At 41.1% G+C, this 27964-nt stretch overlaps 2 protein-coding genes and 1 long non-coding RNA gene across 6 annotated transcripts; 1 reads left to right on the forward strand and 2 right to left on the reverse strand.

Annotated features, from left to right (window-relative positions):
* Window positions 1-631: 631 nt before the first annotated feature.
* On the reverse strand, window positions 632-1970 carry LOC113581326. The gene is made up of 2 exons (XR_003411057.2): window positions 1761-1970; window positions 632-1218 (listed from the first exon to the last, which is right to left on the reverse strand). It is a non-coding gene; the product is annotated as an uncharacterized LOC113581326 (long non-coding RNA).
* A 3012-nt stretch (window positions 1971-4982) lies between these two features.
* phrf1 (PHD and ring finger domains 1) lies at window positions 4983-19128 on the forward strand. 3 transcript variants are annotated; one of them, XM_027016402.2, is made up of 18 exons: window positions 4983-5068; window positions 5811-5929; window positions 6025-6144; window positions 6319-6506; window positions 6767-6850; window positions 6990-7123; window positions 7335-7426; window positions 7561-7727; window positions 8272-8404; window positions 8609-8721; window positions 9088-9278; window positions 9479-9604; window positions 9994-10151; window positions 11415-14414; window positions 15030-15112; window positions 16041-16160; window positions 16858-16986; window positions 17201-19128. In XM_027016402.2, the coding sequence occupies exons 2-18, from the start codon at window positions 5836-5838 to the stop codon at window positions 17360-17362; spliced, it is 5094 nt and encodes a 1697-aa protein (XP_026872203.2). In that variant the 5' UTR covers window positions 4983-5068; window positions 5811-5835; the 3' UTR covers window positions 17363-19128. The 3 variants fall into 3 exon arrangements, with proteins under 3 accessions (XP_026872203.2, XP_026872204.2, XP_035379396.1); XM_027016403.2 differs by having other exon boundaries at window positions 7561-7709; XM_035523503.1 differs by lacking the exon at window positions 4983-5068 and adding an exon at window positions 5274-5379.
* A 320-nt stretch (window positions 19129-19448) lies between these two features.
* irf7 (interferon regulatory factor 7) lies at window positions 19449-23491 on the reverse strand. 2 transcript variants are annotated; one of them, XM_035534163.1, is made up of 9 exons: window positions 23428-23491; window positions 22935-23088; window positions 22685-22853; window positions 22524-22582; window positions 22191-22245; window positions 21866-22015; window positions 21317-21709; window positions 19978-20093; window positions 19449-19892 (listed from the first exon to the last, which is right to left on the reverse strand). In XM_035534163.1, the coding sequence occupies exons 2-9, from the start codon at window positions 23016-23018 to the stop codon at window positions 19743-19745; spliced, it is 1176 nt and encodes a 391-aa protein (XP_035390056.1). In that variant the 5' UTR covers window positions 23019-23088; window positions 23428-23491; the 3' UTR covers window positions 19449-19742. The 2 variants fall into 2 exon arrangements, with proteins under 2 accessions (XP_035390056.1, XP_026872213.2); XM_027016412.2 differs by lacking the exon at window positions 23428-23491 and adding an exon at window positions 23296-23396.
* Between the last annotated feature and the right edge of the window lie 4473 nt (window positions 23492-27964).

Consider the following 27964-nt stretch of genomic DNA (forward strand, 5'->3'; position numbering starts at 1 on the left):
CATCAAACCCATGGTAGTATTATCATTAAGACCAGCTTGGTTACACTAATGTGTGCAAGCTGTTCAGTATTGGATTGTCTGTTTGAATATCAAAATTAATTATGTGAAATCAGATTATATTAATAACATCAGGGATTTCCAACAGCTTTAGCACCTGTCAGTCTGAAACATGGAGGTTCTGGGACACAGCAAGCAGCATTCACACTGTCCAGTGGGCAATAGGTGACATTAGAAATGTATATAGGATAAAAAGGAGGGGCAAGCCACAATATTCCTCACGCCTTCCTCTTAATACTTATAAGAATGATGACGCATTCTTACACAGAGAGGTTAACAGGCTCAAGTATTTTCCGTGAATATGGTCACGCCGTAAACTTTTGAAATGCCCTTTTGTGGCTCAAAGCCATTCATAGTATAAACATTTGTGTCCATCACGCACACACGCTGAAAACCTTGCTTCCGCAGGACATCATGCATGAGAAAAGTGAATGTAGCATGTGCTGGACAAAACTACGGACAAGGGTGATTTTTACTTATGGGTGTGATGTCACTAGTAATGTTCATAAAAATGAGAAATTGTGTAAAAACATTTCCATATTTAAAGTAGGAAAAAAGAAGCAAAACCATTCAATCTACATAAAATAAATTTTAATTTTGACATGTACAGTGCACATTTGAGCTTTTAAAAGTGTCCTCAAAATAGCGCTATTATAGTGTGCTCACCATTTGGGTATTTCCAATCACAAACTGGTTCAAATAACACTAACTTGAAAAGTTTAAGAGGTTGAAAGAGGGGTCAAACACGTAAGTAGCGTGTAAAGAAAATACAACAACATTAAAATACAAGTGCCCGCATAAAGACGGGTTTGCATTACATATCAAAACTCGATATCAGAGTTCAGTCAAGATTCCGTAGCGCTTGGTATTCATGAAAAATCTATGGTACTTGGAAAGTTCTTTACTGTGACATCTGGCACGTAGGCTCTACTACCACAATGGCGAAGGAAAACATCCAATAAAGGGCTATACCCGTTCAGCGCGACATATGAAGTAGTCTTCCGAAGGGCATTCCCACGACTGCTCAACTCAGAGACACATCCAAGAGCTGGTTAGCCGCTGTCACACGCACAGTGGAATCGAGAATAGGCGCAATGTGCGTTAGTCAGTGGCTTACCTGCATTCAGAAATCTGACATGTTGAGAAACGCGCCGCACGATGCTATAGGAAACAATAGATCAAAGTAATTATGAGAAGCATTGATTAATACTAAATTTAAAAACAAAACAAAGACAAAACAAAAACACAATAAACCACCATTGTCGCCGATATTACTCAGTTACGAGGTTAAATATAAATCAATTTGTTGGGTAACATTTCAACCTTAAATATTTAAAGCATAGGGATTTATTTAAACCAGTACAGGTTTGGCCTGCATGTGAAATCAAAGAATAAGATTAGATTTGCGGGGTAAACAAACCAAACTGTCGGTTTTAACACTGTTTGGTCTTAGTTAACTCGTGTTTTATCGAAGTGTCTTTAAAAAGAGGCCACTCTACAAAGTGGCAACATTTATATGGTTAAATAATTAGTGCACCTCTATTTTTAGCTGATCATTAAAAATAATCCCGAGAATGTAGGGAAAATATAAATCACAGTTATACGAATATATAACATTTTCTACTGTAATGTTTGTATACATAGCACAGACATATAATAATAAAATATATTTCTGATATTTATACTGTAACCCATTTACTCACCGCTCAAGTTTTCCATCAAATGGCCTCAATCGAAGGTAATATAATGAATCCAATTACCAGGTGGACCGCCCCATTAAAATTAAAGGAACACAGCAATCGTTTCTTCAAATTAACACGTTTCTTAATGAAGTAACATTTTGAGCATGGTTCTGAAGACCAGCGCAGAAGTTCAGTTCACTTGCGCTATCCCAACCCTGCCCACTCCTCTGCATCTGCAACCTGACCTGCTTATGCAAATCAGGTTTTACTGGCATAATAGTCAGCCAGCAGCAACTTATATTTATTGGATAAATACCGCCCCTCACACAAAATCATCGAATGGCAGACTTCAGGGGGCGTACGTTGTATCACGAACGTGTTTGGTGGATTTTGTCTGAGTTATAGTTGGGGTGCGGTGCGTTCGGTTTTGCACGTCTTACTTTGGGAATGAACCATTATCGCATCGTCTATTTCCTGCTGTTGACAGTTTTTCTGTGACTTTATAGCACGTTCAGTTGCCATTTGAATTTAGAATGGGGGGTCTAACGTAGCGTTAGAATAGGAGACCAATGTTAAATGATTTTGTGACTTTTATAAACGAATACCCTACCCGCCGTAAAAAGTGGTTGGACTCTGTTCGCTTGTGTACCCTGTTGCCATGAAGCCAGTGTAAATGTGCACGTAGCAAGGATGCAGCATGATAGTAGAGCGAGAGAGAGAGAGAGAGAGAGAGAGAGAGAGAGAGTGTGATGGCGCGAGGACGCCATTCCCCCCCCCCCCCCCCCCCAAACCAAAACAAAACAAACAAAAAAACCCCGTCTGTTTCTGAAAGGCCTTATAGCCTTATCAAATAAACCCAAGCAGACAGTTTACTCAGTAAGAATAGGGTCTTGGATTGGATTGCGAAATTGTAAAAATACTTGTTAAAAGCTAGAGCACAGAGCGAAATATTTTTAACAAACGCAATAAATGAAAACGTGATAGCTTGATATTAAACGTAAGCCTTCTATGGCCTAAATGAACAGAATTATAAGGAATTAACTAAAGGAACACTTTACTGTACATTTTTCATATCCAGTAAATTTTATACAGATACCTAAATATGTTGGAATTTAATTAATGATAAGACAGTTCTTCAGTTTGTACTTTTTGGGATACTGACTTTATTACAAGTCTAGTGTGTGTTACATTTCTAGTAAGTCAGTATACAGTGTACTGCAAATCTCAATGGGTGTAACAGTCTGACTTGTCATTAGATGATTAATAATTTCTGGTAATATAAGTACACTTTATGTGTCACTGAGAGGGTGCATGCTTTCGTCGTTATAGCTGACTTATTTTGGCTCTGCTCCAAGACATTGGATAAAATAAAAGAAGGACTGTCAGGGTGTACATTCAGAATGACATCTATATTGGAGGTCTGGCACTTTTCCTCCCCCCATTTCAGGGTGTGTAACAAAAGCCATTTTGTACAAGGGGATTTTGAAAAAGGTGTCCTTAATACAATCATGCCAGTGAGCATACCTCTTGCAGAGGACCTTAGCTTATGGTCTATGTACAGTTGGACACAAAGAACATCTGATCAAAAGTTGATTGATCATTTACAGCATTTTGCTGACACTTTTAACCAAAGCAACTTACAATTATGACTGAGTGCAACTTGAGCAATTGAGGGTTAAGGGCTTTGCTCAGGGGCCCAACAGTGGCATCTTGAACAAGCAACCTTCCAATTACAAGTCAAGAACCTTAACCACTGAACTATCACTGCCACTACCACTTGACACCTTGGCACAGACATATAATAATATTGTGAGAGGTTCAGGTTGTTTGAACAATTTTATCATTAAAGGCAATTCCACCTTCTGGCCTTTAAAAGTGCCATATCAGATTTAGTAGTATGTTTTGAGACATACTACTTGTCATGCTTCAATGTGAAACAATTTCCACTGATTTTTCTGACATGTAGTTGGATCAGATCTGATGTTTCAGGACACATTTATTCTACTGTCAGGCATTACATGCACAAAGTGTGACCATTCCAGTGAAGATCATGCATGCTCATGCCACCATGTTTCGCACAGGACATGGTTCACTTCGGAATATGAACATTTTTTTCTAGATATTTTCCTCTTCCCATCATTCTGGTGCAGGTTAAGCTTCCTCTCATATGTCACGAGGCCATTGTCCCATAACTCTACAAGATTTTCATGTACCATAACACACTGCTACCTGGCCTTTCTGGTCTAAAGCCTTGCAGCGGTTGGCATCCTGGGGCAAACCCTCTGAAGTCATGCTGTTATGTACTTCTCTTTATGGCAATCTTAGGCAAATTTCTACTTCCTGAATAGTGGTTTGTTTGTTCTTTCCAGTTTAATAGTTACTCTTTATTATTGAAAGTATGATTGAACATATTTCTCAGCCATTTCTTACCAGGGAGTTCTATGGTTTCCCAGGTTGTTTGTGAATGCTAAACCCACTAGTGCACTCTTGCTACTTAACAAATTACCACACACTTCATTTTAATACATCTAATGGGATGGCTATGGCTCAGATAGATTTATGGTCACTTTTCAGCCTCAACATGGCCTGACTTACTGGCATTGGCACTTCTTCCGTCTGCATGTTTAGGCACAACTTAAATAGTCTCCAAAAGTCATAGCTCAAAATTTAGACCTTTTGGTAACTCTGTTCTGCATGTACTAATGACAATAATAAATAAGAAACAAATGAAAATCTTATTGTTAAATTCTTTTTGGTCAACTAAGTGGGAGGACTATTTAAAAAAAAAACCCCTTCCTATTGAAAATACAATAAAACTATCACAGTGGTTAATACATAAATATAAAAGAACATTCATTTGAATCTGACAGAATTTCACAATTAGCTTTTGGGGCTGTTCTAAATAATGTATAATAATGCTAAAATGGTACATTTTCTAAAGTAAGATCGGAAAATTACCTCAATCTGCTTGGAAATTGGTAAATTAGGTATTGGTAAATTAGGCAGCTGCTGCCCAACACTGATCAATTGCGGTTGCAGTCTGTTGTGAGATGTTACTGAGGTTACAGTGCTGCTCTCAGAACAGATTTGACAAGCCCAGTAATTAGACTAATATAATGAAGCATACTTTTGGTAGAATATATGTCTATAGAAAGTTACAGAATAAAAATGCAAATAAAGCACAATAGCCGTTACTGTTGCTTTAAGAGTGTGACAGTGATCTGAGTGCTTTCGGCCATTTCCGTCGCTTTCTCCAGCCGGTAGCGTCACTCAAAACCCGAACGGGCTGGACTACAAAGTGCAAATAATGTCATACATATCCGTTCAGGGTAGGTGCATATGACTTACACTTATAAATTCCCAATGCAGTCAGAAATGAGCACACTAATGTCTTAAACGACCGCGGTTCAGTTGGAGTGCAACTAACAGCGGCCGAGTCATTAATTATAGCAAGCATAGCAGATGAGTTAAAATTAGCCAGAGAGTAGGGCGAGCTAGCTAACTATCCTTCATTATACCCTCCCGTTTTTGATAGCTAAGTAAATCTCAGCGCATGTAGTCTCTGCATAGCTGAAACGTGTGGAAAGCTGAAAAGCATGAAATCCCATATTTAATGATAATGTCAAGAAAGATTGCTAATGTGAGTTGGGTCATGCTTTTGTTTGTAGCTTAGCTAGCTAGCTTGTCACTTTCGCGTTAGCTAAGATACCTTCCAAATACCAGCGGGGATGTTGTTATCCCGGCCGTTGTTCGGACTTGTGTAAAATGAGACTTTTGTCATTGTTAGTTACTTTATGGAAAAGAACATAAGAATGTCTTTATAACTGTCCAACGTAGGCTAAGATAAATGGAAATGAACAACTGTTTGTTTGCTGTGTCCACAATAAGATGCAAATAGAAATGACGGCGTCGCACTGAAGCCGCAAATGTCGCTACAAGCGAAATCAGTGGAAGATTTTATGGAATTTTCACCAAAGATTCATGCTTTTAAATACAGATTAATTGAAGCGATCATGAGTTGTTTGTCGTTATATAATTCTATTTTTATAGCGTCTTATTTCTGTTCATTAGTTCAGAACTGAAATACACAGGAGTCATGGAGGAAGAGGACAGTCAGGATGAGCTGATCAATAAGAATGTTTCCCATGGAAAGGGCAAAAGACCTGCTGCATCCATCATCTCTGATGAAGGTGTGTACAGCCTACTGATTATTCAGTCATCATTCTGGGATGCATGGCCTCATAGCTTATTCCTTCCCTGATCTAATATATCTGTCACTCTGAAGACAATTCAGAAGATACTGAACACTCACAGGAAGGAGCAACAGACAGTGAGGAAGATGATCATGACTCCCTGGGTGGAGAAGATGAGGATGGTGAAGAGGATGAGGACGATGCCAGTGAACGTATGAACGTGTCATTTCAATGAAGTGCTGTTTTGCATTTTGTTGTTAAATTATCAAAATGACAGTAATAACTTTTGCTCTCCACAATATAACAATGGCAATGTATATTATCGAAAAAATATTCATATTTTCAGTTATGGGTGTTTTATTCCATCTTTATACTGTGCTTGCTAGGTGAAGATGCTGAGAAGGACCAACAGGAGGCAGTGGGGAGTGCACCTACTCACCTGGCTGGCTTGAGTTCAGATGAGGATGCGGACAAATGCCCCATTTGCCTCAACTCGTTCCATGAGCAACCGGTAGCAACGCCTGAGAGCTGTGAACACTACTTTTGTTTGGACTGCATTCTGGAGTGGGCCAAGGTTAGCACTACAGAGCTGGATTATAATGCATTATAAGATTGTAGGGTGTAGGATGAGCCCAGGATCAAAGCTAGAACTAGCTACCTAGTCTTCAGGTGCAGTTAATAAGCAGCTTCTTGTATCATCACCTGGACAAAACTTTCAGTTCTCAGGAGGTTTCATGCTCGTACCCTTGGTGGACCATGAGATTGGTCACGATGTTCATTATCATAGTCTGAATGGTCAGCATGTTCAATTTCCTTCTTTTCTTTTGTCATTAGAATGCCAACTCATGTCCCGTGGACCGGCTTGCCTTCACTACTATCCTGCTGAGAAAATGCTATGGAGGAAAAGTCCAGAAAACAGTATGTAGCTGAAATGATTATGGCCAGAATACCTTTGGTGACCTTAAAGAAAAGCAGCACTGGGTACCGTAGTTCTTACAGTGATCTTTGACGTCTTTGAATATACAGAAATGCTGTCTGTCTGTGTGTTTGTGTATAGATTACAGTTCAGAAACCCATAAAGCCTGGCCAAGAAGGGCAGCTGGATGTGGATCTGGAGCAGACCAGCTGTGAGGTGTGCGGGGGTACCGACCGCGAGGATCGGCTGCTGCTCTGTGATGGATGTGATGCTGGGTCAGTCAGTTTCTAGCTGCGGTTTGTTGTTTTTGTTTGTTGTTTTGTTTGAATAAGAACTAATGTCAGAGGACAGGTTAAAATGTTGTCATTCAGCAACAGATTCAGCCTATTGAAACAACCATGTTCTGGAAAGTGCTGTAGTGAGTGAGGTTTTTTTTTTGTTTTTTTTTTTTAAAGACCTCTCTACGCTCTCTCTCTTCTATTATAGGTATCACATGGAGTGCTTGACACCACCCTTGAATGCTGTACCTGTTGAAGAGTGGTTTTGCCCAGAATGTGCGGCAAACAACCACAACACAAGTAAAAAAAAAAAAAATGCAACAAAACTATTTCTAACATGTTACAAGTCATGTATGTGCCTAGAACTATAGAAAACTGTTGTTCAGACTCACTTAACCACCTCACTTTTAGAAAGATCTTTCATCCTGTTGCAGGGGGTGAACGGTTGCGCGAGCATGAGAGCAGCACTCTTCCCACAACTAGCCACTCTCGGCCGGCAGGCCCGAGGCCCACCCGGGCCATTGCACGCACGCAGCACAGCGAGAGGGTCCGCGCCAACGTCAACCGACACCGCATCACACAGGCACGCACTGCTGCCCAGGTTTGCATGCTGCTGTTGCCTGGCTATTCTAATGTTCTATAGCTGTGGGTTTACAGGGATAACTAATAATAGATGGTCCTCATAAAAGCATTATGAACACTTAGGGAGACTACTGTCTTAACGATGTTGCTTATGCTGTGATGCGTTCAGGAAACCATCTCCTGGTTGGTTATTATAGGAGGGGTGTCAAAGTTGCTTTATGTTCAGTGAAACAGCCCTTTGAAAACTTGCTGACCACATCTAATTTTAAGTTTAAAAAGCTTTAAGAAACAATGTAGTGCGTTAATAATGGTGGACATCAGATTATTAATCTTGCCTGTTTGGAATCTGATTGAATTACCACTGACAGATTCATTTGCATTATTTGGTTAGTGTTTGACTTGTGTCAGTGTGTATGACCGTGTCACCGTCACATTAATCAAGCTGTTTAGTAATAGACATCCTAAGTGTTTACTGAGTGCATTGTGTCTGCCAGGGCTATTTCTGCATATGTTTGTAAGGCGTGCTGAATGACGGCTGTGCTGTTTTTGCTGCTGTGTGCCAGCTTGCTCCCCACTACTGGACGCAGTCCACCTGGCTCGACGAGACCATCGATGCTGTGGTGGCTGGGCTCAACACAGCTGTGTACGTGCGCGATCTGACGCCGCGCCCACGATCCCACAGGAGACGCAGGACAGGTAGCGGCTACGACTCGTGAACAGTGACATCGCCCGTCCCCGTTTGCTGTCATCAGTGATTAGTGATTAGTGTGTAGAGAGATAAATGCATCTTTGTCGCTGCACACAGTACTAGGTCAGCAGTAGTTGAAATGTTGACATTCTCTCTGTTTACTGTAGTTAGTCCTCTTGCTGTATATCAGAATATGTAATATTTTAATACAGTTAAAAGGAAGAGAACCAAAAAAGAAGGGAAAGCTGCTGGAAGTAAAGCTCCAAGCACGGGAACGAAGAGACGCAAGCGTAAGCACAGGAGGGCAAAATCGAGAAAAAAAATGGTACGTAGTGGCCTACTTCACACATTAGCACTTTCTGTAGCATTTGAAATTTCCCTGGGATTTGTCCTGCATAAAAATACATGTCAACCCCCCCCCCCCCCCCCCCCCCCCCAGCTGAATCAGCATTTAAACCATGATGAATGTAAATGGATGAGGTTTTCTAAGAACACTGTAGGAGAGGTTGGGAACAGCAGAAGAGCTGTCTGTCATTGCGCCTGAGCAGGATGGATCATGTCATCCAGTTCGATCTTCTGCTCCACAGTGCCCCCCTTTAGTTTTACCCCCAGTCCAAGCTGCGGGGCCGAACATGCCGATTAATATGAACCACTGTAGTGATTAGCTTCATGAAGAAGACTGTCCTCCCAGGTGGTGAAGGAGGTCACGGCCCGCGGCCGCATCGCACGGAACCTAGGCATCCGGAAGCCTGCCCGAAGCTCTTCCATCCCCTCTGTGTATCGGCCCTCCGAGCAAACGCTGGGCAGCATGAGAGCAGACATTGGGGCCGCTTCCCTCTCCATTTACGGTGACCCCTTCGACCTCGACCCATTTGATGACAGGTCAGTTTGACAATGTTATTGTAACCTTAATCAAGGTTAACAGTTGTCATATTGAGACAGTTATCAGAGGTCATTCATCTTCGATATTTTTACTATTATGTATTTTTTTCACTGCTTTTAGAGTTTTGTTTTCATGTGTGTAGAGTTGACATTTACTGTATATTATTATTAGGTGCCTTTTATTTGTGTGTGGTTCTCAGGGATGAAGAGATGGAGCAAGCACCGGCTCTGGCCTCTTTGCTGCAGGCTAAGCGCCGGGGTTTGTCACAGTCGGCGCTGCGCTCACACCAGCCTGTGGCAAGACCCATATCTGCTGGCCTGGCTGGGTGAGGGGTCGCCCCATGCACTCTCACTGCAGCGCTCATGCAAATGCCTCTGACAAGAGGAGGTTATTTTCAAACACTGCAGTATTTCATTAGGTTACCTGGGCCTTTATCTGTGAGAAGACAGCAGTGATGTATTTCCCCATGGACCCGACTGAGGTCTATGAGTGCTTCTGTTATCAGTTGTGTAGTTCTTAAATTTAAGTTATGATATCAGTACATGGAAATGATTAACCACAGTGTTATGACTGACACAGTACATTTAACATGTTCTCTCTGTGTATTTTTTTATCAAAAATGCTGGATACACTTTAGGATGTGAAATCTGCTCTCTAGAGGTGTGTGCGTGTTTGGTTGATGTGTGACTCTGGTTGGCTTATCTGGCTGGTTAGCGGGAGAGGACACGGTATCCCCCTGGTAGAAGAGGTGGCCGAGCCTGCAGCTTTGCCTGACCTGCTGGGCACCATCCTCAGCGGACAGAGCCTGCTGCTCATGGACAGCTCCGACGTGGTCATCAACAGAGACGGCTCTCTCAAAGCCGCAAAACCGGGTAAGCCATGAGCTCTTGGCTGCAAGTTTGCTTTGCTTTGTTATTTGTTTCACTCAGGAAGAATGTTAGTGTTGAAACAGATTGTACATAAACTGCATTAGAGCAGAAGTACACATTACACTTAAAAATGAAACACGATTCATATATATATTTGCCCTTTTTAATACTGACTGTAATCATAATATATACCGATCAGCCACAGCATTACAACCACTGACAGGTAAAATGGATAACATTTGATTATCTCATTACATCAATTATGTCATTATATCGATTATCTTGTTACAAGGGGTGGGATTTATTAGGCAGCACGTGAGAAGTCAGCTCTTGAAGGCGATGTTTTGGAAGCAGGAAAAATGAACAAGCATAAGGATTTGAGCACCTTTTAAAAAAGGCAAAATTGTGAAGGCTTGTGAACTGGATCTGAGCTCCAGAATGGCAGGTCTTGTTGGGTGTTCCTGGTATACAGTGGTTAGTATCCACCAAAAGCGGTCCAAGGAACAACCGGAAAACTGTCAATGGCACATTGATGCACATGGGGAGCAACGGCTAGCTTGTCTGTTCTGATTCCACGGAAGAGCTACTGTAGCTACTTGCTGAAGAAAAATCCCGATTATGATAGAAAGGTGTCAGAATGCACAGTCAGTGTATCATATCTTATTGTATATGGGGCTACCTAGTTGCACACCAGATGGAGTGCCCATGCTGACCCCTGTCCACTGCCGAAAGCGTCTACAGTGGGCACATGAGCATCAGCACTGGACCATGGAACAATAGAAGAAGGTTATCTGGGATGACTAATCATGCCATGTGGATGGCCAAGTGTGTGTGTTTCGCTTGCATAGGGAAGAGAAGGCACCAAAATGCAGTATGGGAAGAAAGCAAGCTGGCAGAGGCAATGTGATGCTCTGGGCGATGTTCTGCTTGGAAAACTTGGGTCCTGTCATTCATGTGGATGTTACTTTGACATGCACCATGTATTTGAATGTTTTTACAGACCAAGAACAGCCCTTCATGACTAAGATTATTCAGGAATGGGTTGAGGAACTTGACAAAGGCTTTGACTTGGTGTCCAAATTCCCCAAAACACTCTGATTTAAGCATATGTGGAGTTTTCTGGAATTGTTTTCAAGGCACAAGTGGGACCTATATAATAATACCCAGGTGGTTTTAATGTTGAGGCTGATTGTTGTATATCTCTTTGCAGATCTGCTGTGCAAGAGCCGTTTTGGGTCCTGAGTTTGACTTTTCTTTTTGTTTCAGTATGCTTGTCTTCTCCAAGGAGTGGTGTTCCCAATTTAGGAGAGATGGGGCATTCGCCCTCCACTGGAACAAGTATATTCCAGTTGAGCAGAGAGTCTGCACCCTCATCCGGTCCTTCATCATCACACTCCTCCCCACACCCCTGTCCAGCATCACCAGTGCCCACATCACCCTGTGCACCTCTGTCTGTCCACCCATGTTTTCAAATGCCACCCCCCCAGAGACTTATGCACTCAAACCCTGCTGGAACTGGCCACTGTCAGTGGGGCATCTGTGGAGTCAGAGGCCAACACCCTACAAGGGTTATGAGCAATGCATATGACACTCACCGTGGGGAAGGAGAAAGTACCACTCAACAAGCCCCTGCAAAGAAACCTCCACCTAAATCGGTATGGGTGGATGTGTCTGTGCTCCCAAGGATACCAAAGATTAAAAGAGAAAATGGACATAGCAGGAGCCACAGCAGCAACCTACCGGAATCGTCTTTGTCAAGCTTAGCAGGTGACAAAGGCAGGCAGCAGTCTGTTGACCAGCAGGGGGCAAGTACAAGTCAGCAAAATAGGTCCGTAGACAGCCAGAGACAAAGGCCAGCTAGATCAGGCCCTTCTGCCTCGTTCTCCAATTCATTCTCCACTCCTTCAACATCTGCCAGTGTTTCATCAAATCTTTGGCCATCCTCTTCTTCTTCCATCAGTTTCCGTATTAGCACCAGCGGGAACTCGTGGCATTCTCGCCGGCTTTCTGCACCCGAGCCAGCCATATCTGCAAAAGGAGAGGATTCCTTAAAGAAAAACCAAAAGGACAAACGACTGCTGCTGTCATCCCATTCCCAGGCAAAAAAGACCTCTTTGAAGAGTGAGGTTTATGATCCTTTTAATCCCACAGGATCTGATTCCTCAGAAGGTGAATCTGAGAATGACCGCCATGAGGCAAATTGCCAAAGTGCCACGATCATGCTGCCAACTGTGGGACAAAATGAAAGTGCTCAACATCAAATTAAAACTGATCCCATGGACCTGGATTCACCTGAGGAAGAAGAAAGTTCTGGAAAATGTGTGGAAGTTAAAGAGGAAACATTTTTTCCCAAGGATGACCCATGGCCATGGCCTTCCCACCAGTCATCCACTGGACAAATGCAGTCTACTAGCCTTGCTGTTACAGCGTCCAGCAGAAGTCCTGTGATCTCTGATGCAGAGAGGAGTGTATCTCCTGAAATACTGTCGCCAAAATCTGGGAGTCACTCTGGATCAAGTTCAACCTCCAGTCATCGAGGTGACAAGAAGATCAAGGTAGAGTTGAAAACTGAACCAGATGCTGAACCAGGCGATTTCACATTTCCTGTGAAATCTAAGCCTTTAGCTGAGTCCCATGTCCCCAAAGATAATGGGTTATGTGATGAAGTGCTATCAGTACCTAGCATCTCTGATTTATGCAGCAAGAGCAAGGAGAAAGAAACAAGATTACCACAATCCAAGTCAGAGGAAGGGAGGCAGTCACCTCTCCAATCCAGAGACTCTGAAAGCTGTCATAAGGTTAAAAAACACTTGCAATCAGAAGATAGAAAGCGCAAAAGCTTAAGATCTCCAAGCCACAGACGATCTCGCTCGCGATCCAACGAAAGAAAGCATTGCCGCTCGAGATCTAAAGAGCGAAGGCATTCACATTCACGAGACGGGAGGCGCTTGACTCGTTCCAGCAGCAGAGAGAGCTCAAGGAGGAGAAAAGGTAAACGCGAGAGCCATGAGCAGTGTGACAGCAGGGGGAAAGATTGCCAGAAGAAATCCAAAGAAAGAAGGCGTTCTCGCTCTAGATCTAGATCTAGATCAAGGTCCCGAGAGAGGAGAGAGTGGCCATCTTCATGTATGTCTTCCTCAGAACCAGGGGATTCGGATGAGATGAGCTCAAAAAGGATATATTCTAGAGCTACATCCAGAGATCGGCGACAGACAGCGGATATATCAGAGGTTTCTCGCCACAAAGAACGGAACATCCAAAAAACTTTAGAATCTACTTCTATGGAGTCAAAGGAGCCATATCGCAGTTCTAATGACATTTTACTCTCACTGGAGAAGGAAAAAGACACTGTAGGCAATGATTGTGAGACTACTCTATCAGTTGTATCAATTGAAAAGGAATCTAAACCCAGTAGTCCTTGGTATTTAGCCTTAACTGAAGAGTGCAAGAAGCAGGAAGAAATCACAGAAGAGATTCCATTGATCAGTATATCAGATAAACCCCATGAAACCAAACCAGAAGATATCAAACAAGAAGAGGTCTTCCCAATTAGCAAGGTTAAAGAGTCTCTGATACTGAAGGATATAAAAACAGAGGAGCAGTATTCTAAATGTTGTGACAAATTGAAGAATCCTGAAGAAATTAAAAAGGAAAAACTACCTGCATCACCTATCATGAAAAAATGCCAAGAATTCACTGATGTCAGTTTTATGGAAACCATACAGGGAGATCAGGCTAGTTACACAGCACAACAAGATGAAAAAAGTACTAATGATATTTTAGAACCATCAAAACAGTTTAAGGTAGAGCAGTTTTGGGATGATGATGATGAGGACCACTGTTGCAGTGATGGTCCTCTAGTCATCAATTTGAACCCATCTGACCCTGCTCCTTTGGACTTTAAAAATGAGACTGATGGTGAATTGATGAGTTTGCCTGAAGTGGCAAGTAAGGAGATGGAAATAGAACCTTTCCAACATCCATACCCAGTGAAGCAAGAACATGTGGACTCTTCAGATGACGATATCAATGTGGACTACTTGATTGACAACTTAGACTTTATTAAGAAGGAGATGAAGGAGGCTCCAGTAACTAATACCACAGGCACTGAAGAGCCCCAGCCTACTATACAGGAAGAGACGGCAGGGTCTAAACAAGAGATGGAGCCAGTATTAGTCATGGCAGGCACCAAGGCCAAATCACAGGGCAAACGAGTTACCTGGAACATCCAAGAACCAGAGGAGCCTCAGCCAGAAAAGATGAGCAGTGAGTGATCCTTCATTTGCCTTGCATATGCTAGATTAGAGATTGGTCTTTATGGTCTGTGGGGATCACACAACTTCACAGTATAGTGTTTTCTGTACACTAGTAGACTTTGTATTAGATATTTTGGATTAGACATATTTAGATATTGCATTGCCAAAAAAAAGAGAGATTTTGCCCAATTTGCCCAATTTTTGGCTAACATAGTTGAAATGAGTTCTATGGTTAGGAGTTGGCAGTTAGGAGTTTATGGTTCTAGTTCAAATCACTAATCATTTACATCTTGATGAGTAATTTATTTTATGCAAGATGTGTGGACAAAGTTAAGACTAGTGCAAAAAGTGATAACTGATAATTGCTGGTCTCATAGAAAGTCATTGTGTGTATGAAGTACTTTTAAAATAATTGTCCTTTTTTACCTTCCATAGAAAGATGCATGAATATTTGTGTGATGGAATGCAAAATTTGCAGCTGATGTAATATTCAACAGAAATACACTTTACACACATGCAAAGCTTTTGCTAACTTGGTAGGAAAGGCATCCCAAAAACATTAATCTAATAATACATTATGCTATTAATAGCGTTAACACAGCCTTTTCTTCTGTGTCACTTTTAGAACTTGCACTATTTAAACTAAAACTGAAGCAGGAAGGATCCCGCAAGGCTGCGTTGTCCTCCACCACACAAAGCTTTGGGCAGGTACGGTGCTGTCCTCTTCCTTCTGTCTCTGGCTCAGAGCACAGGAGCTGCACAAAACTAGAAGATGTGTGATGGCTGGTGACAACCACCGGGTGGCAGCATGTCCTATTATTGTGAAAGAATTCCACATGCACTTGGCAGAGACCAGTACAGGCCACATGACTGAATCTGAAAGCAGCCTTGCAGTGCTTTCCTGGTAAATGAAAGTAACCCTAATGCTGGGAAACTGTAACCAGCAATAAGACATGGCTGCCTTTGAGGAAAGTTTTTTACAAAGACTATTAATTTTGAACACCTCTGCAGTGTTCAAATGCACTTTAGATTTAGCGTGTCCATGTTTATTAAACTTGATGTGAAGCGCCAAGGCCCAATGTTATTGGAATCTTGGAAGGCTGCTGGTTTTTAGACTTTGCAACAGGCTTTTTCAAAGCAAAATTCTTGTTTTTTGAAGTATTAAAGCATAGCAATATGTGTGCTGACCATGTTTCATGATAGTGTATATTAGCGATAATCTTCAGTCTTCATAGTTGTTATTTCAGTTACTATGACCAGTGATGGTTATTGGTACAGGTGAAGCACACTGTGCCAGTCTGTGCCACACATGGGACGGTCAGGAGCATGGACTACCCTAACAGGAATGCCCATCAGACTTAAGCATTGCCTTTACTGTTCTGCTTGAGCACTCATTTGGTAAACAGTGGTATTTATAATTACAGGTATTTTTATTATGCTTCAGACATGCTTTAATTGAGGCAGAGATTGTAATTGTGATGTAAAGTAATCCTTGCTTGCTTTGGAGCAGTCATTGTGTGGAACTTCTTAAGGGTATATCCATGATGGACAATTCAGTTAAGCACGTTAAACACATTAAGTATATCGATCTCAGCACCTAATCACACCCCACCCCCCCGTTTATTCTTTTCCCAAGGAGGCAGTCCTTAACCCAGTGGCGCCCAAACCATCATCTGCAAGCCTTAATCCCCCAGCCCAGGGAGGATCCAAATCCCATCGAAAAGATCTCTTACAGGATCTCCATCACAAAGACAAGGTGCGTAGGCAGACTTTAAGCAGATATTTAAAACTGATGTCAAGCAAGTTTTTCTGTTTTTTATTTTTTTTATTTTTACAAAGACATTTTAGACTCGGCAGAGGATACTGGCTCTGGTTCATCACAGAAGTTACCTCATGCATTTTTAAATGGGGGAAAAACTACAAACTACTAGTTTGACAAGCGGAGGCGGAATGTAATCATAGTCCCGACTGAATCCACGGTGTCAGTCATTTTTATGCAATGCACTCCTACATTATTAAAGATTCTGGATCCTTTTGGTTACTATGGAATGAGCCATGGAAATAACCCCAGGTTTATTCTAATCCCAGGAATCTGCCTTGACTGTAAAATGGGGGGGGTGGGGGAGGGGGAGGATGTAAAAGATGAATGAGGAATTTAGACTAGATGCAAAACTCCTGGTCTACAATGTTTAATATTTCATTAAATTATTTCATTTTTACACTTTAGAATGTACAATAAATCTACAGTAGGATTATTCATCTTGATTAGGGTTATGGTTAAATTTAGGATTTACATTGAGCATTAAGGTTAATGGTTAGGAATAGATTAGGGCAATAGACATAAAGTTGTTCCTAAGTTACCTGAACATCCTCAAACCATCTACCAGAACTCCTAAAATATAGGCTACCAAATGTAGTCTGTAACCTCGTGAATGGTCCTTTCATACATGCAGTACATGAAGAAACTTCACATGCAGGAGCGGGCAATAGAGGAGGTAAAGCTGGCCATCAAACCCTTTTATCAGAAAAGGGACATAACAAAGGAGGAGTACAAAGAAATATTGCGGAAGGCTGTTCAGAAGGTAAGAGAATGTGTTCCTGTTTTAGAATCTGCCAGGCAAGCCCCTCTAGGTGGGGAGAGTGGAACTGGCTCAGAAAAAGCCTAGAATAGATTGTTTTCATTGGTATGCAATTTCACATTCTCTCCCCTCTCTAAGGTACAAGTGGTTCAGTCTGCCCAATACTGAATTTTTTTAACCAATGTTTGGTTTCATGCTCTTTCCTTTTGCACACTAGGTGTGTCACAGTAAGAGTGGTGAAATTAACCCAGTGAAAGTAGCTAACCTGGTCAAAGCATATGTGGATAAGTACAAACACGCCAGGAAGCATCGCAAAGGGGAGGACTCTGGACAGAGGCAGACTGCTGAAGTGCCCAAAACCTCTGAATCTTCAGGCTAATGACTTAAGGGTGTGGCCCTTAAGCACACATCCAGTCTGCTCAATGCAACAACTTTGTTAGTCCAACTCCTCTCAAAACTTGCTGGGAACTACAAGGGCTAAAGCAATTGTGAATTCAGTTGTTCAATTAATTGTTTTACTTCTGTTTGGATTTTTGTCTCGGTTTAGCTCCTTACAAAAACACTGTATTGGGTTGGAGGAAAAAATATTTTACAATGGTAGGGGCGTACTCCAGATGTACAGTTGAGCTCAACATACAGATCAGCATACTTGTATGCCACTGGTACAGACGATATATTCATAATTTTTAGCTTGCTAGTTCTATAATAATGACAGGAGCATTTTTTTTTTTCCTTCAACATTTTTGGTAAACATGGTTGTCAAGCAACATTTCAAGACTGGTAGACCACTGAAGCCACTCCACTTTGTTTCTCGTGTTTTTTGGCACATATTTGTACTGATGTAATTAAATCCTTTGCATTTGAAAATCAGCCCTGTTCAGTAGCAGAATAGCAGTACTTGACATCTGTCATGGTTACACACACACAAAGTCCAATGTAACATTCTGTGTTGGTGTGTACTATAGACTTGTGAAAAGAAAATTGTTTGAAAATAAGAAATTAGTACTGATGTATGTACTTATCATAAAACCAAGTTCTAACTGAGGATCCAGATGTGATATGAGCTTAATTTGTACTGGCCTGTTGGTAACTGCAAATACATATCAAATCCTCCACCTATAATGCTGTTATTAGGTCTGAGAAGTATCATTTAATGAATCATGGGATTCTGTGGGGCTAAATAGACACTGGAAATTCCAACTGAAATTCTGCTGAGAACTTGTTCAATTGTCCAGTGTTTGTAAGGTTGTAAGAAGATGCTTTAAACTGGTGGTATTGTCCCTTTAATGCCCCCCCCCCCCCTCATTACTTTTAAAATAATTTTATTTTCAGAGTAAAAAGAAAAATGTAAAAGAGATCTAACTTTATATACATGGTGTGTTTGTCTACTAATTGAAAATTGTATCATGACAGAACTGTAAGGCAACTTTAAACAGCAGAATAATCTTTTTGTTTTGTTTAATCCATAAGCCATACAGTACATATTTAACAGCCACAGTTTTCAAATATGTCCTCTGTTAAACTGCATAGAAACAGATTCTTACTAAATGTTTTTGCCAGTAAATTTCTGCTGAATATGAAAATGGTTTGCCAATTTGTTTTGGATTTGATTTTTTTGTTTTTTTTCTTTTGTGGGCATATAGTTTGGCGCTTTTAAGTGTGTGAGAATATAAAGATGTACACTCTGAAAAGAGTGGTGGTGTTTGGGATCACCCCTGATAAGTAGGAGTGGACCATGTTTGGCCTTTCCTTCAACTTGGATCAAGAGTTAATTCTGTCTATGTAAAAGCATCAATCATCAGTGTGTTTTATTATTTTCTTTGATTTCATTTTGCATCAGTATTTAGATATGTAAAAAATAATTACATAAGTTAGTTATCTTTTCTTTCTCACAAGGCAAAATGTGACTCGCTATAACTAAGTCTAAATTGCATCTATCCTGGTAGTGCATGAGGAATACAAAATCTCAGGAGATAAATTTCTCCTTCGTAGCCTAAGGCAGCCCGTTGAAATCTACATGTGTAGTATGTGCTGTCTTATTCTTGAATTGTACTTGATTCTCAGTGAGAACTGGAGAATCCACTCTGTTTTGTAAATACTTTTTCTTTAGGCATTTATTTAATAAAAGTGAAAATTCTTTATCTATATTTGCATATAATAAATATAGTAAATGTACATTTGCATATAGTAAATCAAACGTAGGTTTAACAAGAATAATTTTATTTAAATACATGAAGTTGGAGAAACCCCCCCCCCAAACCCCCCCCCCCCCCCACAAAAGAGACTTTTTAAAGTAACATACAAAAAGGTATAAAAAGTAGCTCTATAGGCAGAGCAAGGGACATTCTTCACTAGAAGATAAAACCTGAACCATGTTAGGTCCTTATTAGCAAAAGTGAATGAGAAAACTACTGATTTCTTATAAAATTCCATAGGATGCAACATGATCAAGACTGCAAATGGTATAAATTAAATAATTAGAGTTTTCTCACTTTATTTCTCACTGGAAAAAAGTCTTGTAACATGCTCTTTGCTAGAGCTTAGAGTTTTCCAAGTTCAGATTCATGACGGCATTTCTTTGAATGGACAGCTAAATGCATGACTGAGAAAAACAAAAGTTTCACTCACAATTGTTACATCTTACATCATTGTTACAGTTTTCCCATCCTAACATTATATACACAATCATTTAAAATCCATTCATTCCAGTGAAAGCTGCGCAGCCAGCGTGCAGAGCTAAGGCGGACGTGCTAGGCGCTTCAGTCAGCTGTAGGCAGACAGAAGGTGGCTTCGATCAGGTCGAACAGACTGTTGTGGGAGATCTGCAGGCTGATGTTGTCGTTTTGCAGCGATGACGCTCCCTCCATCTGGGCTCTCTTGTACAGCTCGTGGCAGATCAGAGGCACAATCTACAAGAAAGAAGGGGATAAATTGAGTCCTTGGCTTGGCAGAAAACAAAAACAAAGTCAAAAAAGGCACAATTAGCTTTTTTACCTTTACAAGAATTAGTTTTTTCTCCAGTGGCTTTCCATCAGGGAATTTCTCCCCAAAGCACAAATAGATTGTGTAGTTAGGAGGTCCACACCTGTTCTCTTTAAAATCCATGAGATCTGAGAGGCAGAGGTACAAATGTCACAAAACTACACTGATAAGCATGTATGAAACTAAAGCATTTTAGCATTTGTTAGTTTGAAACAATGTCAATAAGCAAGGCCATGTTGTTCCTAAATTCCTCTGTGCTGGAATAATTTCTACTTTATTTATGAATAAAGATGCAGACTTGAGGATTAGTTGAAGAAGATAGCTGGTCCTGTTCTTTATTGCAGGTCAACGTTAACAAGGCATCCTCCTAAGAATGACTAACTATCAAAAATCTTTTAGTTTTCAGGAGTCATTATGTAATCACCCCACCTTCTTTTACACACTAATGTTTGAAAGCTCCCCCATTATATCTAATCCATACATTATTCAATATATTCAAACTGAGATCCAATAATATGATAGTTACCGATCATTATGCAAATTGGAATCCAATACTGTTTAAGTAAATATTATCCCAACAAGTAACCTTAACTCACACCACCAAGAATCTGCAAGTTGAAGTTGTAGGTCAGCCTCACCCCGACCTTGGTGCTAAGATAAACCCTGCTTAGCCACAGATCTTTCAGAAAGGCTTTCAACTCTTTTAAAAACTGATATTTCCCGATACTAATGAAGTTATTTCTCATGGGAATTATGTGCCTTAGGCTTGCATGGAGACCTTGAAACCACCTGCATCAAAGACTTTGCTCTGCACCCAGAGACCCACAAAGGCCTCTATTCTGTGTTCTAATTCCTAGACGTTACATTAGGGTTTCTTACTCAGTGCCCAGACCTACAAAAATACCTCTTTTATTACAATGATGTCCAGTACATCTGCAAAGTGCTGCAGATAAAAAATGCTATAACGCTTATGATCCTGAGGGAAATTGCTGTGTAACAGTATCATAAATATTGCACAGGAGACATGGATAAATAAAATATAGGCGGGGTTGGTGTTACAGATGGACATCCTAGAAATAAAATTTCAATAGCAACTAGAGTTCTTACAACAAATAGAAATAGCAGTCACAGGAGCAGTATGTATCTATATATACGTATATAAGGTATGCACATGACATTACATGAGTAGCATCAGGAGGTATTCCACTAATACAGGTGTGGGATGGTGGACTCAGAAGTCTAAGAGCAGCAGCGATCACAATACTCAGTACTTTTTTTTATAGACGCTCCAGCAGCTTTACACGCGGCGCCATTAAGACGTGGTTCGGTTCTGCTTTCTCTGCCCTCTTACCTTTTATGTACTTCTCGAAGCTGAAGAGCAGCTCCTTGCAGTTCTGCGGCAGCTTCCTCAGCTCCGGCCTCTGGACCTCGGCCGGGTCCGCGGTGCTGACGAACACGCTGCACTTGTCCTGGCGGAAGCCGTGGATGCCCAGCAAGTTCACGTCCAGCAGCAGACCTCTCTGAATGCTGTCCAGGATGCGCTTAGTGTACTGGATCTGTTTGTGGTCCACTAGGCACTCTGTGCTGGGGAAGGGAACGGACTCCCCCCTCAGCTCCGACTGGTCACACTGGTAGTGCAGCTGAATGCATGGAGCCAAGCGCCGCTCCCTCAGCACCTCGGATCTCCTGTAGTAAATTGAGATGTCCAACTCATAAGGGCAGGGCAGGTTCTCCAGCGGGTACACTGAGAAGAGACATGGACAAAGACAGAGTTAGTGCTTTGGTAACTATTATAGGGGCACAATGGTTACAAGTTATTCTGGGAATATGATACATTAAGCAAATGACTCCTGGCTCATAAAAAGGAATTGCATTGAACGACCTATTGACTTGTACATACCTGTAGTGTAGGGCTCCGGTATTAGTACGGGTACTGCAAGCAGGCTGTTATTCTGCAGGCAGTGCTGGTGGCCAGCAGGTAGGGATGCTGCAAAGTTGTTGCTTGGACCTGCCAGAACTTGCGGTGGATAGACTGGCCAAGGTTGAACGTCTGTAAATAAAAATGGAAAAACAGAATGAAAGTTAAAACAGCAAGGTGTTACTGTGGATTGCTGCATCATTAATCTTTTATACTTCTAGAACTACATTCTAAGCAGTACCCTAAAAATATATGTTATTTGGTGGAATAATTATACTATGGAAAAGAAATATTAGTAGGGAAATACCTGTTTGTGGTTGATTGAGATGTAAAGTGCCCAAGTGACTTAACAAGTCATCATGCTGTAGAAAAACAGGATTAATGGCTTAACAACTTTATTTGTCTCCTGTGCTGAAACTCAGTTGTGTCATAGTACATTTTATAGTACAATAAGCACCGTCATATTCTCCCCCCCCCCCCCCCGTGTACTCCGGAGAATGTGTGTGCGTATGAAAACAATATAATGTAATAATAATATTATCCAGTGTGGAATGTACGAATTATATCAATCATTTGCTTCAACACGTGTGCAGAGTTTTATCTATGCATTTTACGGATGATCAGTGTTATGGAAACGTACCTCCATTGCCTCTAACTGTCCGTCTGCCGAGTTGTACATAGTATTCTGACTCTCCTGGTCTACGGGGGAAAATTGACAGGTCCTTCAACTCCTTAAAGGACAATGGCTTATGGTTTCTTCTAAAATGTTTAGGTAGGTTAGGCACAGCAGATGTATCTTACTTTGCGCCCCGATGATGCGATATATTTTATGGGGATTCTCTTCGTCTTTGGAGTTATCCTCTGTCATCTCGAACTGTTTGAGACTGTGGAGCGCGCATCGGAAATTGGTCTTCCACTTTGCCTTGTCATTGGGATATTCGTTGATCTTACCACTAACTACTGCCCATTCCTACACCAGAAAAAGACAGCATTAGAGCCCTCTGACGTCCTGCACGGACGCTCGAAGGAAGAAGCAAGTCAGTCTACTTACTCGGAATATTTTGTTGTCCTTGTCGCCGCAGTCCTTCCTTGAGTTGTGCTTCCATGGGATTCGGAATGTGTGCGTGCCGGTCATGTACAGTCCCTCGTACTGGCCGCCCTTCACCTGCTCTAGAAGCCAGTGACCAAACTGAGGCTTTGCGATGCTGCGAAACGACAGAGAGCGTCAACTTTCAGCATAGGACTACCAGCAATCTAATCGGCGTCATTTCCATGTCTATCTTTATAAGGGAATGATACTAGAAATCCAAGCGCGCATAGACGGCTGCGATTCGACGCCTCTAGAATGTGCATATAGATACTGACGTTCAGTAAAAAGGTACATCAGTCGCAGTCGGCACCGTTTAGCCTACCTGAATACTGCTGACATGTTGTTCACGACCACCTGCTGATAAGCTAGGTCACTGTAACATTCAAACATTCTCAGAAGTCTTCTTCTAAGTTCAGTATTTATACGCAGCGTGACGCTTGATTAAGGGACTTACCATTAAGCCTAAACGGAGTTGTCTTTTATCCATGTATGGATTTCCTGTTGGTGACGCAATGAAATTCCACCTGTTCAAGTACTGCGACACGCTTCTCACAGCGACAGCCGCACCTTTTCAATTTTCCTATCGGAAGTGAAAGTTAAAGAGGAAAGTTAAAGTTTCATCATCTTTATTGCCTCAGCACTGCAGCAGAGCTTGAAACCAGCAGAGCTTGAAATCCGCGTTTAAAACCATTCAGCATTCGAGACAACTATGTTGAAAACATTTCAGGACAGTATCATGAAAATTCTAAGGATTTTACTAGTTTGTGCGTAGGTGTCGGTTTTCTGATTTTGGTTTTATTGTAATCTAGTGGCAATTATGCATATCTCCTGTTACTTGTGCAGAGCTATAACAGTTAAACTCTGGCCTCATCCCAGTACGCCGAAACTGAACAGTGAAACTCTGTAAATAAAAAGCTGAAAAGCTGTAATAACAACAGCAACAATAATCATCGTCATTGTCATCTACAACAATCATCATCATCATCATCATCATCATCATCATCATCATCATTATCATTGTAGCATAACCAACAATCTTAAGAGTAAAAAAAATCCCCCTACAAAATGTCATCACTGAGACATAATACAACATGCTTTATCATATCTAGTTATTGTGGTGAATTCAAAGATTACATTCTGGATGGCTTAGTCATGGAATCAGATCACTTCTATCTAGTGGTTATTTATTACTGACAACACCTGCTTTGGTTGTTCACTAAACAGAGATGGGCACTAACGGTGAATTATGTGTTTGGGATCTTGGTGGTGTGCTGTGTGATGTTCTGCATTATACAGTGGTTCTTCATTTGATGTAAAATGCCCACAAATAGCATGAACGGTGGTTTCTTATGACACATCATATCAGCAACAGTAACAGGTGTTTGTCTGGTTAGCTATGTCTGTGCATCCTTTAGGGGAACAACATGTTTCCCATTGTGTGAAACTTTAATTTTATTATTTATTTATTATTATTATTATTTTTTTTTTTTACCATATTACACATATATGAAACCAGTTGTAGAATTAGTGCCACACGATTTCAGTCTTCCAGGAGAATATTGCTCATTCACACTAGCAAAGCCACATGTCTCTGTTTCCCACATTAATTTATGAAAAAAGGAAATGAATCTCACACTTACTGTGCACTTCCTTCTTAGAACTTAATGGAAGTGTCTTCCTGCCTTCATGTGGCTGAGATGAGCTTGCACAGACGTGATTCGACTAAGCTTGGGTCTCTCTCACATGCGTGCAGTTCTCACATCCCTTTTCTCTCTCAAGCAAAACTCTTGTCGATATAGACAAGTGCAGTCTCTTCGCCATTCTTTCGTGTCAGAATTTAACAAAATGCCATGGAAGCTCATGGGCTAAAGATGCATTGGTGGGACTTTTATGGTAAGGGCTTGTAACAGATCAGTTGTGAGTCACTAGCCAACATTTATTATTGCAGCTCCTATAGTTCTTCCAAAAAAAAAAAAAAAAAAGAAAAAAAAGAAGAATCTTTATTTGGAAGCATGAAATATTATGAACTCAGACAGCCAGGCTGTGATAATACCTGTACAACATTCAAGTGGTAGTTTGACCCACTTTTTATGATTACACACCTTTATTTGTTTAGTTATTTGTTTAAACTGCCATAACTTACAAAAAGTTGCAGCCTCGAAGAAATGTGTACATACATGAGCATGCAGTTTACTCCTGGGACTCCTGGGAAGTACATGAGTGAAAAACCCTAAGGTTTGAGTAGGAGATATAATTAGACTTTGCGGGAAGAACCGTGACCTAATTACACGCCCGCATGAACGCCTCCTGCTGGAAGAATGATATCAATTTGACAAGTCAAAAAAGTCACTCATTTAATGACACCAAAAAATAACGCGCGCGCGCGCGCACACACACACACACACACACACACACACACACACACACACACACACACACACACACACACACAGAGAGAGAGAGAGAGAAAGAAATATAGAGTTTAAAAGCAACACTAAAAAAATCCAATGTATTAATTTAATTCAAATGTAACACTTTTTAGTATATCCAGTGTAGCCAGCATTCTCAATTCAGGTATGTTTGAGGTATGTGTGTGTGTGTGCTCTCAACTGTTGGCTAGACTCCTGTGTTAGGCCTTGTTCTGGAATACTACTCTGCTATCTGCCTTGTTACTTGTACCCTGCTTGCCTTTGTATATTTGTATATTTCTATATGGTTTATGTTTAGTTTTGCTGGTTTTAGGGAGTGCTTGCCATTTCTTTCAGGGTTTTATGTAATTTTGGTTAAGGAGTTATTGTAAAACTGTATATTTTAGCGATTTTTGGGTAGGTCAGGTGTCTTTTTTCTTTTAGCATGGGTTTTTGTTTCTTATGTTGGCCTGGTATAACTCCTAAAGTTATATCACGCATACCAGTTGCATGTTTGTACAAAAGGCTTGTAAAACACACCTGCGCTTTATTCACTAATTGGTCCCTTCTGGCCTCGTCATTTTTCATATCGGATCACCTGTTAAGGCTGTAACAGGTGTTACCCCCTATACACCTGTTACAGCCTTATTGCCTAGACAGGGTCCTAACACCCCTTTGACCAAATACTCTTTGGTTCAACTTTTGCACCAGTCAACCCATGTTCAAGTTTCCCAGTGCAGAGAATTGGACTGTAGCTCATGTGTAGAGGAGATATCAGGATTCCTGCAGTCTGTGTCAGTGAGAGATGCTATGAGTGGCTAGCCATGTTAGCGAGCCTGTTGTCTTGAATCACTGTTAGTGTGTGCTTTGATTTTCACGATGGCTAATGGAATGGATAGCCAAATTGCTCCCATAAGCACCTGTGCCAACTCAGTCACAGGTACCTCGAATGCAGACTGAAATGCAGGCACTTTTGTAAGTCGCTCTGGATGAGTGTCCGCTAAATGCCAGAAACATAAATGTAAATATAAGAAGCCTCTGTGACAGCACAGGTGTCCAAAATCATTCGCGATCCCAAACTCATACTAAGCGTTTTTGCAAATAGTGATCCATTGGCTCTCAGCAAGTTTGCATGCTTGGGTTAAAGCCACTAATTCAGCCTGTTGAGCAGAGGAGGGCGAGGTAAGATTTATGATGTTTACACTCTTCAGCCAGTCTATTAATCTGCTCCTACTTTTCTAGAGTCTATCAGTAGGGAAAAAAAAGAGTTAAAAGGAATTTTCTTCTGCTCATGGATCTATTTTGTGATCTATTACCTCTTTGAATTGCTACTCGGTCTGCTCGGGCACCTTTGTCTCTCCGTTCTCTGAAGTGCAGGTCTGATATTTATGACGTTTCCAAGAATCTCCCAAAATTTACTGGGGATTGCCCATCAGCCATGGTGAGGAAACAGAATAAACAATCAGTTATAAGAATATTTCTCTCAGTCCCTGAGGAAAAAACCAGACTGTCCTTATCTCTCTTAAAAGGAAGTAAGTCCAGCACACAATTCTCTTGGTTCAGGATAACACCATTATTCAACAACGAGGTGTCAGATAGTGTTAGAAATTCAGAGATGAAGTGTCAGGAAACTGTGCTGATCCTCGATGTTTATTTGCATGGGTGGAGAAACTTTGGCTCTGTTTTTCTTAGCCAGAAAGGAGGGTACTACAGGAGACAGGAGGAGGAGATGGAGAGGGAAGATAGACAGGGAGAAGGTGGATGAGGCCACCTCCTGAGCTTGACACCGGTCTCACCATGGCACAGTAGAGTCAGAGATATTCAAACAAATTATAGAAATACAAACATAATTCCTAAAATACCTCTAAGCCGGTGTGCAGGCAATCACTGAAAATGTTTACTTGCAGTTATTGCATCTTATCTTTCTTCTTTTTGGATTATTACTGCTTCCAGGGGTAGTTGCCATCATTGTGGGTGTGTTTATCTTTTAGTTAACCTTATCCCTGTTTTCCCTGTTCATTGCAGAAATAGCTTGATTATTTAGACCACACTGGGGCTCCAGTGATATACGGAGGCCATTTACACAGACATCCATGTTCTCCTTTGGCACATCGCACCATGCACACTTTTCTGTTATCTCAGTGACCACAAGACTCCTAAAATACCAAGTGCATTTTTCAAAGAATTCCTTGCTAGTAAACCTTTTTTTCTCATCAAATCTTGCAAAATCTCTGGCGCAGCCTTATTACCACAAATTATGTCTGAAAATGACCTGCCTGTCATAAGACAGTATTAAATCATAAGACAGTATTAGATCATAAGACAATAGTAGATCATAAGATAATATTAGCTAAACTTTGTCCCCCTAAAACTGAAGGCTGAAAATGACAGATATGCATACGTGCATAATTAAATAAATACATTAATTATTAAATAATATTACATTTAATTATAAATATTTGGTTTTCACTTGATTGTTTATCGCTACATTGCCGTATTTCTTATTGATTTGTTTGGCTTACGGCCTATGTGAACGCAGCCCTCCCACCCTGTAGAGTTTCTTGGGAACACGCACGTTAAGTC

Source organism: Electrophorus electricus, chromosome 2 (genome assembly GCF_013358815.1).
Source record: "Electrophorus electricus isolate fEleEle1 chromosome 2, fEleEle1.pri, whole genome shotgun sequence".
Classification (NCBI taxonomy): Eukaryota; Metazoa; Chordata; class Actinopteri; order Gymnotiformes; family Gymnotidae; genus Electrophorus; species Electrophorus electricus.